The 13,043-nt window shown below is 39.4% G+C and overlaps 1 protein-coding gene across 1 annotated transcript; it reads right to left on the reverse strand.

The window, feature by feature from the left end:
- Positions 1–236: 236 nt before the first annotated feature.
- ZNF326 (zinc finger protein 326) lies at positions 237–9,753 on the reverse strand. Its single transcript, XM_075182402.1, has 11 exons — positions 9,585–9,753; positions 8,819–8,887; positions 8,220–8,295; positions 6,187–6,592; positions 4,743–4,929; positions 4,340–4,439; positions 3,632–3,779; positions 3,019–3,115; positions 2,672–2,802; positions 2,257–2,352; positions 237–883 (listed from the first exon to the last, which is right to left on the reverse strand). The coding sequence occupies exons 2-11, from the start codon at positions 8,859–8,861 to the stop codon at positions 698–700; spliced, it is 1,470 nt and encodes a 489-aa protein (XP_075038503.1). The 5' UTR covers positions 8,862–8,887; positions 9,585–9,753; the 3' UTR covers positions 237–697.
- Between the last annotated feature and the right edge of the window lie 3,290 nt (positions 9,754–13,043).

The following is a 13,043-nucleotide window of genomic DNA, read 5'->3' on the forward strand; positions in this document are numbered from 1 at the left end:
ATTTCGTTAGATCTTTACAGCATCAACATTTGACATTTCAAAAAGGGACTAGAAAGTAATTTTCCAGTAACCCAAATAAGCACAAAAAAAAATTAAGAAATTTGAGCATAAAATTCAGCCAGATATTTAGATTATTGCACATTAGCTCAGTTCTCCATGGGTTTGTAGAAAAAAGTTACAAGATTCAATGATTAACTCTTTGGACCCCTGCAATTAAAGAACGTTTCATGAAAAAGTTAGGTTTAGGATTGAAATTTATTTTGTTCTCAGACACAAATGATCTAAGTAGCAAACAAAAATAGAAAAAAGTAAAAAAAGAAAGTTTACACTGCCACTTTACTTTGGTGTCACAAGCTACAAGATAAACACTAATTCTGTCCAACATTGTACAAATACATTCCAAAACTTCACAGCATTTTCAGGTTAAAATACTAGGACCTAGCATGGGAAACTGAAAATAAAATTGACAATTTATCAGGGTTGGCCCTGATCAATAAACATAAGATTAACAGCTTAAAAAGTTGCAAGAGAAATTAAATTCTGTATGAATATGCAAAAATTTAAACAAAAAAACAAGGGTAAGTATTTTCTTTGCAAATACAAAACTTTAAACTCATTGCCCAGAAGCCCAGATTTAAAATAGGATGGCACGATAGTTTAAAAAGGAGGGATCTTTCTGCTTTCAAACATCAAATAACTAGTTTTCATCAGTAGCCGTCAGTGGGTCAGCAGTAAAGTCTTCATTCTCTTCAGCAACATCAGTTGTGCCAGTCACAGCATCAGCATCAACTGGAACATCTTCAGGAGTATCATCTGCAGCTTCCTCAGCAGCAGATTCCGCTTGTGCAGACTCTTCAGCTTGAATCTCAAATGGATTTTCCCCCTAGAATAAAAAGTGGTAAACTTAGAGTGTACACCAAATCTGAGTAAAACAAGCTGATATTTATAGATTAATTAATTTATTTAAGACTGGTTTCATGGGAAACAGCTGCAATTGTTTTTGTTCAAAAGCTCAAGGCACATCTAAACAAGTCAAAAATCCTCATCCGCTAAAGGAAATCAATGATTATATATGTATATCTACAGATCATAAACACATTACATGGCCAAAGCATGTGGACACCTGAACATCAGATCCATATTTATCTATGTGGATGCCCTCCACTTTTGGACCATGGCTGCAGGGTTTTGGGTCCATTTAGGCACAAGAGCATTAGTACGACCAATTACCCATGTTGGAAGAGAATTCTTGGTTAGCAAATCAATGTTCTATTTCCTCTCAAATGTTTCAGATAGGGCTGAAGTCTGGGCTCTGTGCAGAAAAGTCAGATTCTTCCACACTAAATTCAGAGAACCATTTTTCGATGGGCTTCTGTGCACGAGGGCACTGATGCTAAAACAGGAAAGGGCCTTTCCCAAACTGTTGCCACAAACAGACATTGTAGAGCACAATTCTCTACAATGTCACTATGCTGTAGCTTTAAGACTTCCATTCCCTGGAACTAAGTGGCCCAGGCCAAACTATGAAAAACAGCCACAGACTGTTATCTCTTCTATACCAAACAATAGAGTTGGCAGTATGCATACAGATAGGAAGGGTTCTCTTGGTATTAGCTAAACCAAGATTTGTCTGTATGCCAGATGGCGAAGTGTTTCCACTGCCCCGAAGTGATTGTGTTTTACACAACTCCAGTAAACTTGCTGTATGGTGATGGGAGGCTTGCATGCAGCCGATCAGCCATGGAAACCCAATCCACAAAGCTCCAGACAAACAGCTATTGTGCAGTTGTTGCTTTCAGAGGCAGATTGGAACTCCGTGTTGCAAAAGACATTTATTTTTACACACTGAGCATGTGTATCCTACCACGTCACATCTGAGCTTTTGTGGCTCCTAGAAGTTTCAACTTCAAACACTTACAGATGACTGCAGAAACTGTAGCAGGGCAGATATTTGATGGACTTATTGGAAAGGCAGCATCCTATGACCGTGCCAAATGATGAAGTTATGCCGCTAAATGGGGCATATATTTTGCAGCGGTTTTGACAATTTCCCTCGTATCTACTGCAGAGGTATTTCTTGCCACACCAAGCCCCAAGTGCCACAGTATTTAATTGGCAAATTCAACCAATGATGAGATTCTGGTGCCAACAAATTAAATATACACAGGCTCCACAAGTGAAGTAAACTAGATGTTAGTATATGGAAACAAACTTACAATGGACTATTCTGGAAGTCACACAAGTAGGTTAGCTTACCTTCAAATAAAGTTCATATCGTGCTTTTACAAGTGGATTGTTTAATATGCTTGTAGCAGTCAAAATGCTCTCTCTTTTTATTTGATCTTTATAGGCCTGAGAAAAGAAAGTTACAGAAATATTACTCAACTCCCCATAGACTTACAGTAGCAGAGTCTACATTAAAGGTCGGTATTCTCCAAGAATTACAGTATATTCACTGCCTGAAATCACAGGTTAATTCCATCCATATGAACAAGCTATCATTTAAAGAACTACATAATCTTTAAAACCAGGCTAGCGATTACAATTATGCTTTAGCCCTGTGCTCACTAGGTGGGCAAAGCAAAGCACATATGCATAAGATGCCCAATACCTTACACTGAGTTAATACAATTAAGAGTTTGTGTGTCTGCAGTGACTAAAGGATTCTTACCAGTCGGCTCTTGGAATGATCAGCAGACTTGAGATGCAGCTGCACAGAACTATGCAATGCAGGAACATACACGCTGCAAGCACTGCAGTGTACCGTCTCCACTTTCATCATGTGATCATCTGGAGTAACTCCTAAAAGGAAGGCACAAAATGTCATAAGTTGACACTCTTTAATACACCAGTTAACATGAACTAGCATTTAGCAATTCAAATGTTAAATAGAAAATTACACATGGTGAGTTGCGTCTTTCTTAAATTAGATGATTTAAGAGTGAAGAAACTTTTACTGTAATCCATGTATTCTACCACCCCCACCAAATTGATGAGCGCTCATTGAAGCAGCATTACCTTCCATAATATCCTTCTCTGGAGCTTTTGCAGCCTCGTTTTGAGTGGACTGTGCTTTACGTGCTGCAGTCTTCTTGAACTTGTTTACTATGCATTCCTAGAATAAAGCACAAGCTCAATTACATAGATGTCATCAATGAATTGGAACATGTATTAGTAAAATTCCTGAAGTGTTTTAAGGCTATGTACACTATAAAATGAGCTTTTACATCAGCATTCAGTGCACAGGCTGTCACCATCGAGAGACTTGATCTCTATGGTAACCAGTAACCCCTGAAATAAACAGGCATTAAACGACAACATGGGAGGTAAAAAACAAAAACACTTGATTTTCCGATTGTACAACATTTAAGCAAAGGAATTTTTTTGTAAACAGATATCAGCTTCAAAACGAAATCTACCCACACTAACAATCACATGCACTCCCTTGAGCCATGAAGTACTCATGATAGGTATCCATGGTACCTGACTGTGCAGTTGTACAAGACCCATACTGACTTTGGTGTAATTAAAAATTACGTTCTGATATATATTACATGTAGGGTATTCATATTTACTATTGTACACCAAAGGAAACTTCTGAGCACTGAAAATGAAACCTAGTATCACTTACGTGCAAAAACTCCATAACAGGTTTGTCAAACTTTGTTTGTTTTTGAATATGATCCAGCATCTCCTGGTGAGCTGGACTCTCCAAGTGTTCTTCAATGCCCTTCTCATCAAAAGATCTAAACTTGCAGAATGAACATGTGAAGGCCATTCTGGGGAAGATCAATAAAGATATATTGATAAATAAAATGATTTTAGACAACTTACAAGCCTAAATCACATGCAGACAGAAACTTCACAACCAAGTATGTTGCATACAAATAAGGCTAGTCTTAAATGTGAACCTGTCAAAGATCAGAGTCCATCAAGATATACATGGTATACTTCCATAAATTATGCCAGTGCAATTCATTTATAGTTTACATTACACAAACAAGGATTACTTAGCCTTCATGTATAGGCTATTCAATTTTCAATACAACTTTTACCAGACAGCAACACCAGTGTTCTAGGGCAGCTTGAACAGCCCGGCTGTACAGATATTAAAACTGACCAAATACGGCAGTAAATGCCAGAAACTTTTGCACAGTTCTTACCTCCTAGTAATTTATTAAAAGGACTGCTAAATTGGAAAATTTAATTATTTCTGAACTTCATATTTTCAGGTTTAGTGAAGAACTTGTACTAGCATTTGGCTTTCCAATAGATATTTAAACAAGAAATTCCCTTTATATTAAACACCAATAGTGAAGTAGTAAAAGTAGACATGTACCCATCTCCATATTTTTCACTGTTTTTCTCTCTGCGACGCCTTTGTTTCTCCCTTCTTGCTTCTGTTCTGCGCTTCTCTTCCTCCTCTGGATCAACTGGCTCTGGAGAAACAAATATATTTAGTACACATTTCACAAACGCAGTGCGATTTTGCCAGTAACTACTTAGAAGTTATTAACTAGAACAGTTGTAAGCAATGTATTAATTCAGGAATTCATTCAAAGACCACTCGCCCCATGCTGACAATCTTAACCCAATATACTTATTTGCATAACACATTATTGCCTAGTCATACCTGTAGATAGCAAGGCTGGCTTAACACACAAGAACCATCTACAATGCCTAACAAGTTTACAGCACTGTAAAGTAGTCTGAACGTTACAGATTTTAGATAAGACACTTACCAGGGGCAGGGGTATTTTTAGTATTCTGGTTTGCTCCAGTTTTCGACAGCTTTGGTTTTTTGCTAAAGCCTACAGGAGGCTTAAAAGGTTGTGTCATCTTCCTCTTTATTCCTCTTGTAATTCCACCAGGTATAGACTGGTGTTTATAGTCAACCATTCCAGGCCTGCGCATACCACGACCAATTTGCTGAAAATAGGGTGAAATAATGTTACACAGGTGATAAAACCCAGTTTCTCTACATCAACCCATAAAAGTAACTTGGGGGGCAAGGGAAGTGTGGATAAACACTTTTCAGTAAAGGGTTATAGAAAAGACCAATAATCTAAGGAAATAAAAACCCAGAGGGGGAGGGAACAGGAAGTATAGAAGCTATAAACCCACCCAAAACATGCTCCCAAAATAAGGAAATAAGAAACCAAGAACTTAGTCACATTACAAGTTATGCAAACTCTTATTAAAGGTGCAATGCATTTTACATAACCAAATAGTTAAACAAGCCATCAACAAGGGATCATAGTGTAGGGCTTGAAAGACTACCATGGAACAAAAATACTTATTGTACTTTGGTGAATGTGTACCTCAATCTAAAAAAAGAAAATCCTAAATCAAGGTATGCAAGAGGACTAACCATAGCTAAAAGATAACGCAATTCACAACGCATTTTTGGTTTGAGCTCAAGGAGAGAAATACACACATTGGCCAGATATGCTGGGGTATCCAATAGCTGTGTGAAACTAGAAACATTAGTGTTTTATTTGTACTTGTAGTTTATATCACTAGAGTGCTGTACAGTTGCACTTTCCAAAAAATTTGGAGGGGAAAACAAGCCACAGAAAACCCAGTGTGCAGCCATCGCCCTACAGCCTCCTGTTACTCCCCATTCTTATAGGAACTGGGAATACACAAGCCTTAGTTTTTCAAGTTTAAAAGATGTGGAACTGTTTCTAACCCTGGGTGAAAAAAAATGCACACATCTCAAATGAAATACTCAAAGAAAAGGTAAATTACATTTAAATTCAACATACTGTACTACAGATGTTTTCTGAATGATAGAGAAGTCATAATACATTGCACCTTTAACCTACTCAGAACTTCAAAAAGGTCTTCATGTAACCTTTTGCAATTTGTGTTCTTTATTTTTTTACTTAGTTATGCTCTAAAATAAGGAAGACTTTTCCTTGTAAATGTATAGAACATAATATTTCATTATATTGTACTTTAATTTTTTCTTTCACAGGGAAAGAATTTACCAAACTGGCAAATCTCCCAATTTAACCTTTAAAGTATTACTTCTTTAAAAGTCAACTTTCAGACTGGGAGTACATACAAGTCTCTAAGCACATTTGCAATAGAATATTATGGACAACATGCCATTTTAAAGTTCTGGTCTGGAAATAATTCAAAGTGACTATCAAAAAGAATCTGAGAAGATTCTGTACTTACTCCTCCTCTGCCACGGCCTCTGCCTGCTGCTGGTCCTCCAAAAGCATCATTGCTTCTGCCGCCAAATGCACCGTCGGGGTAAGCAGGCATTCCTCTTCCCCGAGAGCCTACTGCTGCAGGCTTCATATAGGGTGAAGAAAAACCGCCGTAGGAAGAGTAAGTGTCTCTTCCTCTGTCCTCCATAAACCCAGTCCTCACTTTTGCTCGTGTGAAAGACGGATCCCAGCTAGACCCGCCCTGGTTTCTACCTTCATAAGAGTCAACGCTATTCCGGTATGGGTTCTCATATCGACCATCATAACTATCTCCGTAGCCTTGATCGGATTCATTATAACCATAGCCAGATCTGTACAGATCTCGCCCACCCACAGAAGACCTGGAGTCAAAAGACTCATAAGGTCCAAACCTGGAAAAATTGACGTGAGGAGAAAAATAGAAGTAAGCTTACCAGTGTTAAACAAGCAGAACACAAAGCATCAGTTGACATTTATCAACTTTACATTAAATCTCAGACATTAAGTGCATTACCTAAAATTACATCTTAAGGCAGTTCATATTAATTAAGAGAACCTCCCAAAATCTGGAAAGTTTGTCAATAGGAATGAACTGAACACTGATCAGATGCATCAGAAAATTGATACATCAACACAGGTGAAAAAATATTTTGTCACACTGCCGAGTTTGTACACAGGCATAAGATACCTCCAGACCGGGCAGTTAAATTGCTGAGGTAAACGTTAGCACGTCCAGATTTGGGGAGTGTTTATGCTAAAATAAATTTTACAACTCAATGCCCCAGTGATCTATAATCACATTAGTTTAGTTTGCATTCTGATCAAGTTACATTAAGCAAAGCAACAAAAACGCTAGTTGCCTCATCTAGAAGAAAATGAAGACAATTTGTAGGTGTATGTATTAACAAATATGAAATTAACACCTGTACCTAAATGCATATTAATTTTATGTAGTAAATTAAAAGGGTCAAGTATCAAACATAAATGTGAATAGATAGACAAATACAATTGTAAGACAGATGCAGCAAACAAGAGGATACACATATGAAGTATAACTAAATTTACTCTTATTTTAGTAGACAAAGTAAAATCGAACCACTGGTGTTTTGTCGTCCCCCCCCCCCCCCATTAGACACTAGCCTATGGAGAATCTCCAAAAAACTGTTGTAATTTGGATTACAAGAAAACTTTCTATAAATTGGCAGTGTAAGGATATGGACAATTTGTTTTATGAGAGCTACACTGCTTGTTCGGCCAACAAAACAAAGTAAGCAGTAAATAGCCTAGTACATATAGTATTGGCAAATTACACATTTAGTTTGGTCTGGTAATCCAAGCGTGGGTGGCAGAATATGTACCAGTAATTGTTGCGCTTATAACATATTTAACAGGTAGTAATTATGCCAGACAGAGGTATATCACCGTCTAAGTTTCTGGATTTTATAAACACTAACCTTATATTCTAAAGTTTTCATTTAATCAGAACTAAAATTCAAGAGGATTATATGGCTATTGATGTTTCTAGAGCAAACTGTAGCAACACCTATAACATGTCCAGTTAAATGTAGCTGCACATCCTAAAGCTGGTTTTTTTTTAAGTGTCTTATGAAATGCACCCAAGCTCATCATACATATATTATGGAGGATGGAAATACAAGATCACTTGCCAAATGATACAGCCTACGAACACTATTTAAATGAGTAAAAATAGCAATGGTACCAAATTAAAAACAATAGAATATGCATGCCAAGCGAAGTCAGTGCATGATGTGTCCACAGAAGGGGTAACTAACAAAAGTTGCTCTTTGCCACCAAGGCAAGCTAATATAGCATTTTTTATTTGTACTGCTGTGGGGGGGGGGAGCATACTCTTTAAAAATCACCTCATGTACAAGAGATAGGTCTTTGGTCTTGTTGTATAAATACATCTACTCATTTAGGGGTGGGTGGGGGTCAGTGCCAAGCTTTAATGAAATGGACTAAACATTTTCCCTATAACTGTAAGTGTAGAACATTTACCTGTCAACGGCGCTGTCCATTGCAAAGCTGTCCATACTGCGACCATAAGACCCATGCCCATAATCACGGTCCATGCCTGAAAAATTGATAATTGACAAACCGTTCTCAGTAGGTAGCCTATAAAATATTCCTATGAAATAGTCAATTTAATAGCAAGGTAGGAGTATTCATAATACAAGCGTGGGCTAAGGCAAGAGGCCAAGGGGGAAATGCATCAAAGCTGTTGCACCCAAAAATACAATAAAGGCAGAAGTTATAATTGAAGTTGCAATTGTCTCCATAGCAACATTTGGGGGTGGGGGTGAGGAACATAGAGACAATGCCATATGGCAGCCTCAGAAAGGTGTTTAAACAAAGAATAAATGGAAATTGACAGAAGTCACACCATAGGGGCAATTTATTTTACTGTCTGATTTGTCTAGAGGCCCTGAGTGTTAAACTAAGAGGTTTCACAAAAAAAAAAAAACATTCTCATTTAAAAATTTGCTCATCTCAAGCACTGGCTAGTATGTGAAATACACATGTCCAGATTTCAACAGAGTGCTCATGAAATACAAAAAATGCTACAAAAAGGAGCTCAGACAAATACAATTCGTTACCTGAACTCAAGGACCAGACCTTTCTACCTGGGCCACTGTCCATCCTTACGATGAATTGATTTCGTTAAGCTGCGAGAATGATCCAATTTGAAAAGGAAACAGAAATGGAAACAAATAAGACACAGTATCATCAAGAAAAGAAAACAATGTTTTGGAGCTTACAGATGATAAACATGAATGTGGGGGGAGGGGAGACAATTACAGCGCTTACATTCCCACATATATATCTTTCCAGCCACATAATGGTATATCCCCATTGTCCTCGGAGAAAGGCCGGGAGCGCTGTAGCGGTGGCAGGAAGAGCAGTATATACAGACGGGATGTATACACAATGCAATAGGTGTAGTTACAGATTACATGCGGCCTCCGAAACCGAAACAAACCGCCGACATTGCGCAATGTACAATACAGGCCAGGCCGCCATCTTATCAGAGCACAGACACAGCAGCAGCGCGCACAGCGTGTAGCCGGGGATACGTGCACCGACCTTTACAGGCCGCTCGGTAGTAACGGCAGCGGGGTCAGTGCGGATATACAACAGATCGGTAATGTTACAACGACGGACGTACTAGGCACTAACCGCTTAGCTGCGGGGTCTGGTAAGGATTGCGGCGTACTACAAACCGCCTCAGTGTGGATAAATAACAGGGGGACGTCTGCTAAGAAGTCAAGGACAAAGCGCGAAGGGAACAAAAGCGCGGCCGCCATGTTAGATGAGCCAACTGACCGCTCGAGGTACACAGAACAACAAGGAGCCCTTCCTCACCTGGAGTAGACGCCGAGCGGGACGATGAGGCGTTGTGAGAGGATGAGCGGAGAGCAGACACGTCCTTCTTCCTCTGCTACCGCCTGTGCTGTGATTGATATAAATGGAGGAGTCGCTTCCTTCTGCGGGCACAAGAAATGGCCGCCGCTGGGAGTGACGTCACCGTGGCCCCGCCCTCCATGTTATTGGCCGCATTGAAATGGTGATATCACGTGACGCGCTCAGGATCCCGCTCGGTTTCTCTTTGTGGTTGAAGGCAGATTGCTGCTGGGTGCTGGCCAGTGGCAGCCAATGTGTAGCCGCCTAGTTTTACTTCGTGCGAAATAGGAGACATTATTATAATTATTCACTAATAAAAATCCAGTTCGAGCACCGATTTCACTGTGCAGATGAAAATGGGTTATTGTATATAAAAGTGGGCTCAAGAGCTGTTTTACTAACCTAGATATATAGCTGTAGTTTTTAAAGGTCATGGGGTCCATTTATTAAACCTTAAATTATGCAGAAATGTCCCCTCCCCACCACTACATGTCTAGACAATTTTAAGTGTCCTAGCTATTTAATAAATGCCTACAGCAGGACATATATCCAGCATTATGCTATGTCTTGCATTAAACAGCAGTCCCCATAATTCTCAGTAGGCACTGCGGTCTGGGACAATTAGGTTCATTGCCAGGACCACATCTTATCGGATGCGCTGTCCTGGGATCATTTTTTAATAAATAGCCACATAATGTCATCTCTTATCGTTTTAATAAGGGAAGATCATTAAAAGGGGAATGCAGCCATTCATTAAAAGGTCCCTAAACCCTGTCAGCAGGGCCGTAACTAGGGCTGTGCGATAGGGGGGTGACCGCCCAGAGTGCAACGCTGAAGGGGAGCGCAGTTTATGAATATTTTAGGTTCATTTTGTTAAAATTGAGGGCTAGGGGGGCGGCATTTTTGTTTCTCGCCCCAGGCGCTAAAATTTTAAGTTACGTCTCTGCCTGTTAGAACCAATAATGTTTTACGTTAAGACATTAAAACACTGCACATTAATCATAGTGGGATAGAAAACAATTCTGCTGTTATTAAAGGGACTTTGTTTACCACTTGAGAAACTAAATAAAAATTGTTTATTTTACATTAAACCCACTTAAGCATAACCAAACAAGTTTTGCATTCATTTTAATTGGCTGCATTAAATTGAGAGACCCAAAGCCATTCAGGTGTAAATCTAGCACACCAACATGATTATAACACTATATCACACCCTTATAGTTTTTTGGGAATATTCAGTAACTTAAATATCAAAATGTAAAAAAAAAAAAAGCTGAAATGTTTATAATAAAAATGAATTTAATGTATGCAGTGTTTTCAGAACATCACTGTTAAATATAAGAAATAGCAACTTATAAAATAAAAGGTAGAAAGCAAATTGTACTGAGATAAAATGACATTGGCAGGATCACCTTAGATATGTGTGTAATGAATCTGTATCCACGCTAAGGTAGCTGACTATCTCTTTACATTTGTTTAAGTTGTGACAGGTAGTTGTTCTTATTTTGAAAAATGCTCTATATTTTCATGTTGCCATATCCAGGTTAGTGGAAAATGGTACAGTAACAAAAAAAGTAGGTATTTGAGTGTTTTTTTTTTCATTTTAGAAGCCCATTCAATCGAATGGAGAGCCGTTTTAGGAGCACATCTGGAGGTATAAGATTCTAGCTGTCATTTTGCAGAATGTACTAAATAAATGACCCACAGTTTAGTAAATATACCCACTGGTGTCAAATACACTCCACAAAAATGCATATATAGAAAAAATCTAATATGAGATTGTTTGTGACTAGTTTGTTAGGGGCCTATTTATTAAGCCATAAACCATGCAGTAATGGCTTTTTCTGCATGGTTTTGGCAATTTTTAGTAACACCTCTAACTAACAAAAGCCTAACACAGGAGAGATATCTCCTGCATTAAACTGAATTACACATTAAATCACAGTCCCCATAATTTCTAATGGGGACTGCGGTCTGGGCCAGTTTAGCAATCCCTAAAAACCCTAACTTTTCAGAGCTTGAACCTGATGGCTAACACCATCCTTCTACCCTATGGGCAGAGCATTGCAGGAGAGGGATCGGTGGATCCCTCTTCACAGACTTGCTGCTCTCCCCTCTGTTAACTTCTGCAAATTGGCTCTGCACATGTGCCTCCCAGAGTTGTTTAGTGAAGTCATCGCTGGGACAGCCTCCAGCCGGAGACGCTGTCCCTGCAGGATTCGTTAACAAATGCCCGCGAATTATCATCCCTTATGATTACGGTAAGGCATAATATTTAATGGTGGGTATATGCGTCCATTCATAAATAGAAACGCAGGAGCAGATGGGACATCAAGTGAAACAAGAACCTTATATCTGCCACCAATAGACTAATAGTGCCACCTCTGACAAAGTTCTCAACTCATCTCATAGCAGAAACTTCCTTGTTGGACAAGCATTTATTCCATCATACAGTACCAGACAAACATCTCCAAAAGGATATTTACATTTATTTATACAAAAAAATAACTCTTTGGAGTCTATGTATTAAAAATATGCAGTGTCAGTAATTATGCATCGCTGTAAATTGCAGTGATTCATATTTACGCACAACTTAAATGTCCCCGCTCTAGTGCGAAATGCTTTTACTAGTTACCGGCAGCCTAGAGCTGCCAGTGACAGAAGGAAATGCTATGTGCACAGCACTCCCACGGTAAGAGATTCTGCAAAGCCAGAGAGGCTTCGGCAGAATCCCATATAAAATGACAGGGAATGCCATTTTGAGCTGGAGTTACCTTGCTGCGAAAGCTAAACTTTTCAAAGCTTTATACATTGCAGAATTTTGCAGTCCCTGTATTAATCTATGGGGAATGAAATAAGAAACTTTAAATAGGTTATGGCAGGAGAAATCAAAGATTGAAGCCCTTCATACATTTTGCGATGGCCATTTTACAGAGAAAAGTGCTGTTTTCTCTATTTAAATGGCTCATTGCACTTTGATACATACTGTATACCCCTTAGTACAGATTGCTCTCCTGCTCCAGCCATGCAGTCTACAGCAATCCATACACAGTGGTATATAGAGTGGCATCAGGGCCGGTGCTAGGGTCCACGGCGCCTTTGGCATTTTTAAAAAAGTGGCGCCCCCCCCGCGCAAAAATCGCCGCCCTCCTCTCCTTACCTTGTCTCACCACCGCCGCCTCTCTGCTCCGTCTCCTCCCCTCCACTCACTGACACTAGTAAGTGGAGGTGAGGAGACGGAGCAGAGAGGCGGCAGTGGTGAGCAATAGCCTCTTCCCCCCCTCCCCGTCCATCTGAATGCTGTGCGGCGGCCGTGACAGGTATGGTCAGCGGTCGCCGCACAGTTTTAAAGTATTTTAGAATTCTGTGGCGCCCTCCAGAGCCCGGCACCCTAGGCAAGTGCCTAACCTTGCCTAATGT

Source organism: Mixophyes fleayi, chromosome 8 (genome assembly GCF_038048845.1).
Source record: "Mixophyes fleayi isolate aMixFle1 chromosome 8, aMixFle1.hap1, whole genome shotgun sequence".
In the NCBI taxonomy this organism is placed as follows: domain Eukaryota; kingdom Metazoa; phylum Chordata; class Amphibia; order Anura; family Limnodynastidae; genus Mixophyes; species Mixophyes fleayi.

Bases quoted from the DNA above. Each gene is read 5' to 3' on its own strand.
- ZNF326 (XM_075182402.1), bottom strand. From the start codon at position 8,861: ATGGACAGTGGCCCAGGTAGAAAGGTCTGGTCCTTGAGTTCAG. The intron at 4,930-6,186 runs GTAAGTACAGAA...CCCTATTTTCAG, and splicing joins GAGGCCGTGGCAGAGGAGGA to CAAATTGGTCGTGGTATGCG. The intron at 3,780-4,339 runs GTACATGTCTAC...GATCTTCCCCAG, and splicing joins AGTGAAAAATATGGAGATGG to AATGGCCTTCACATGTTCAT.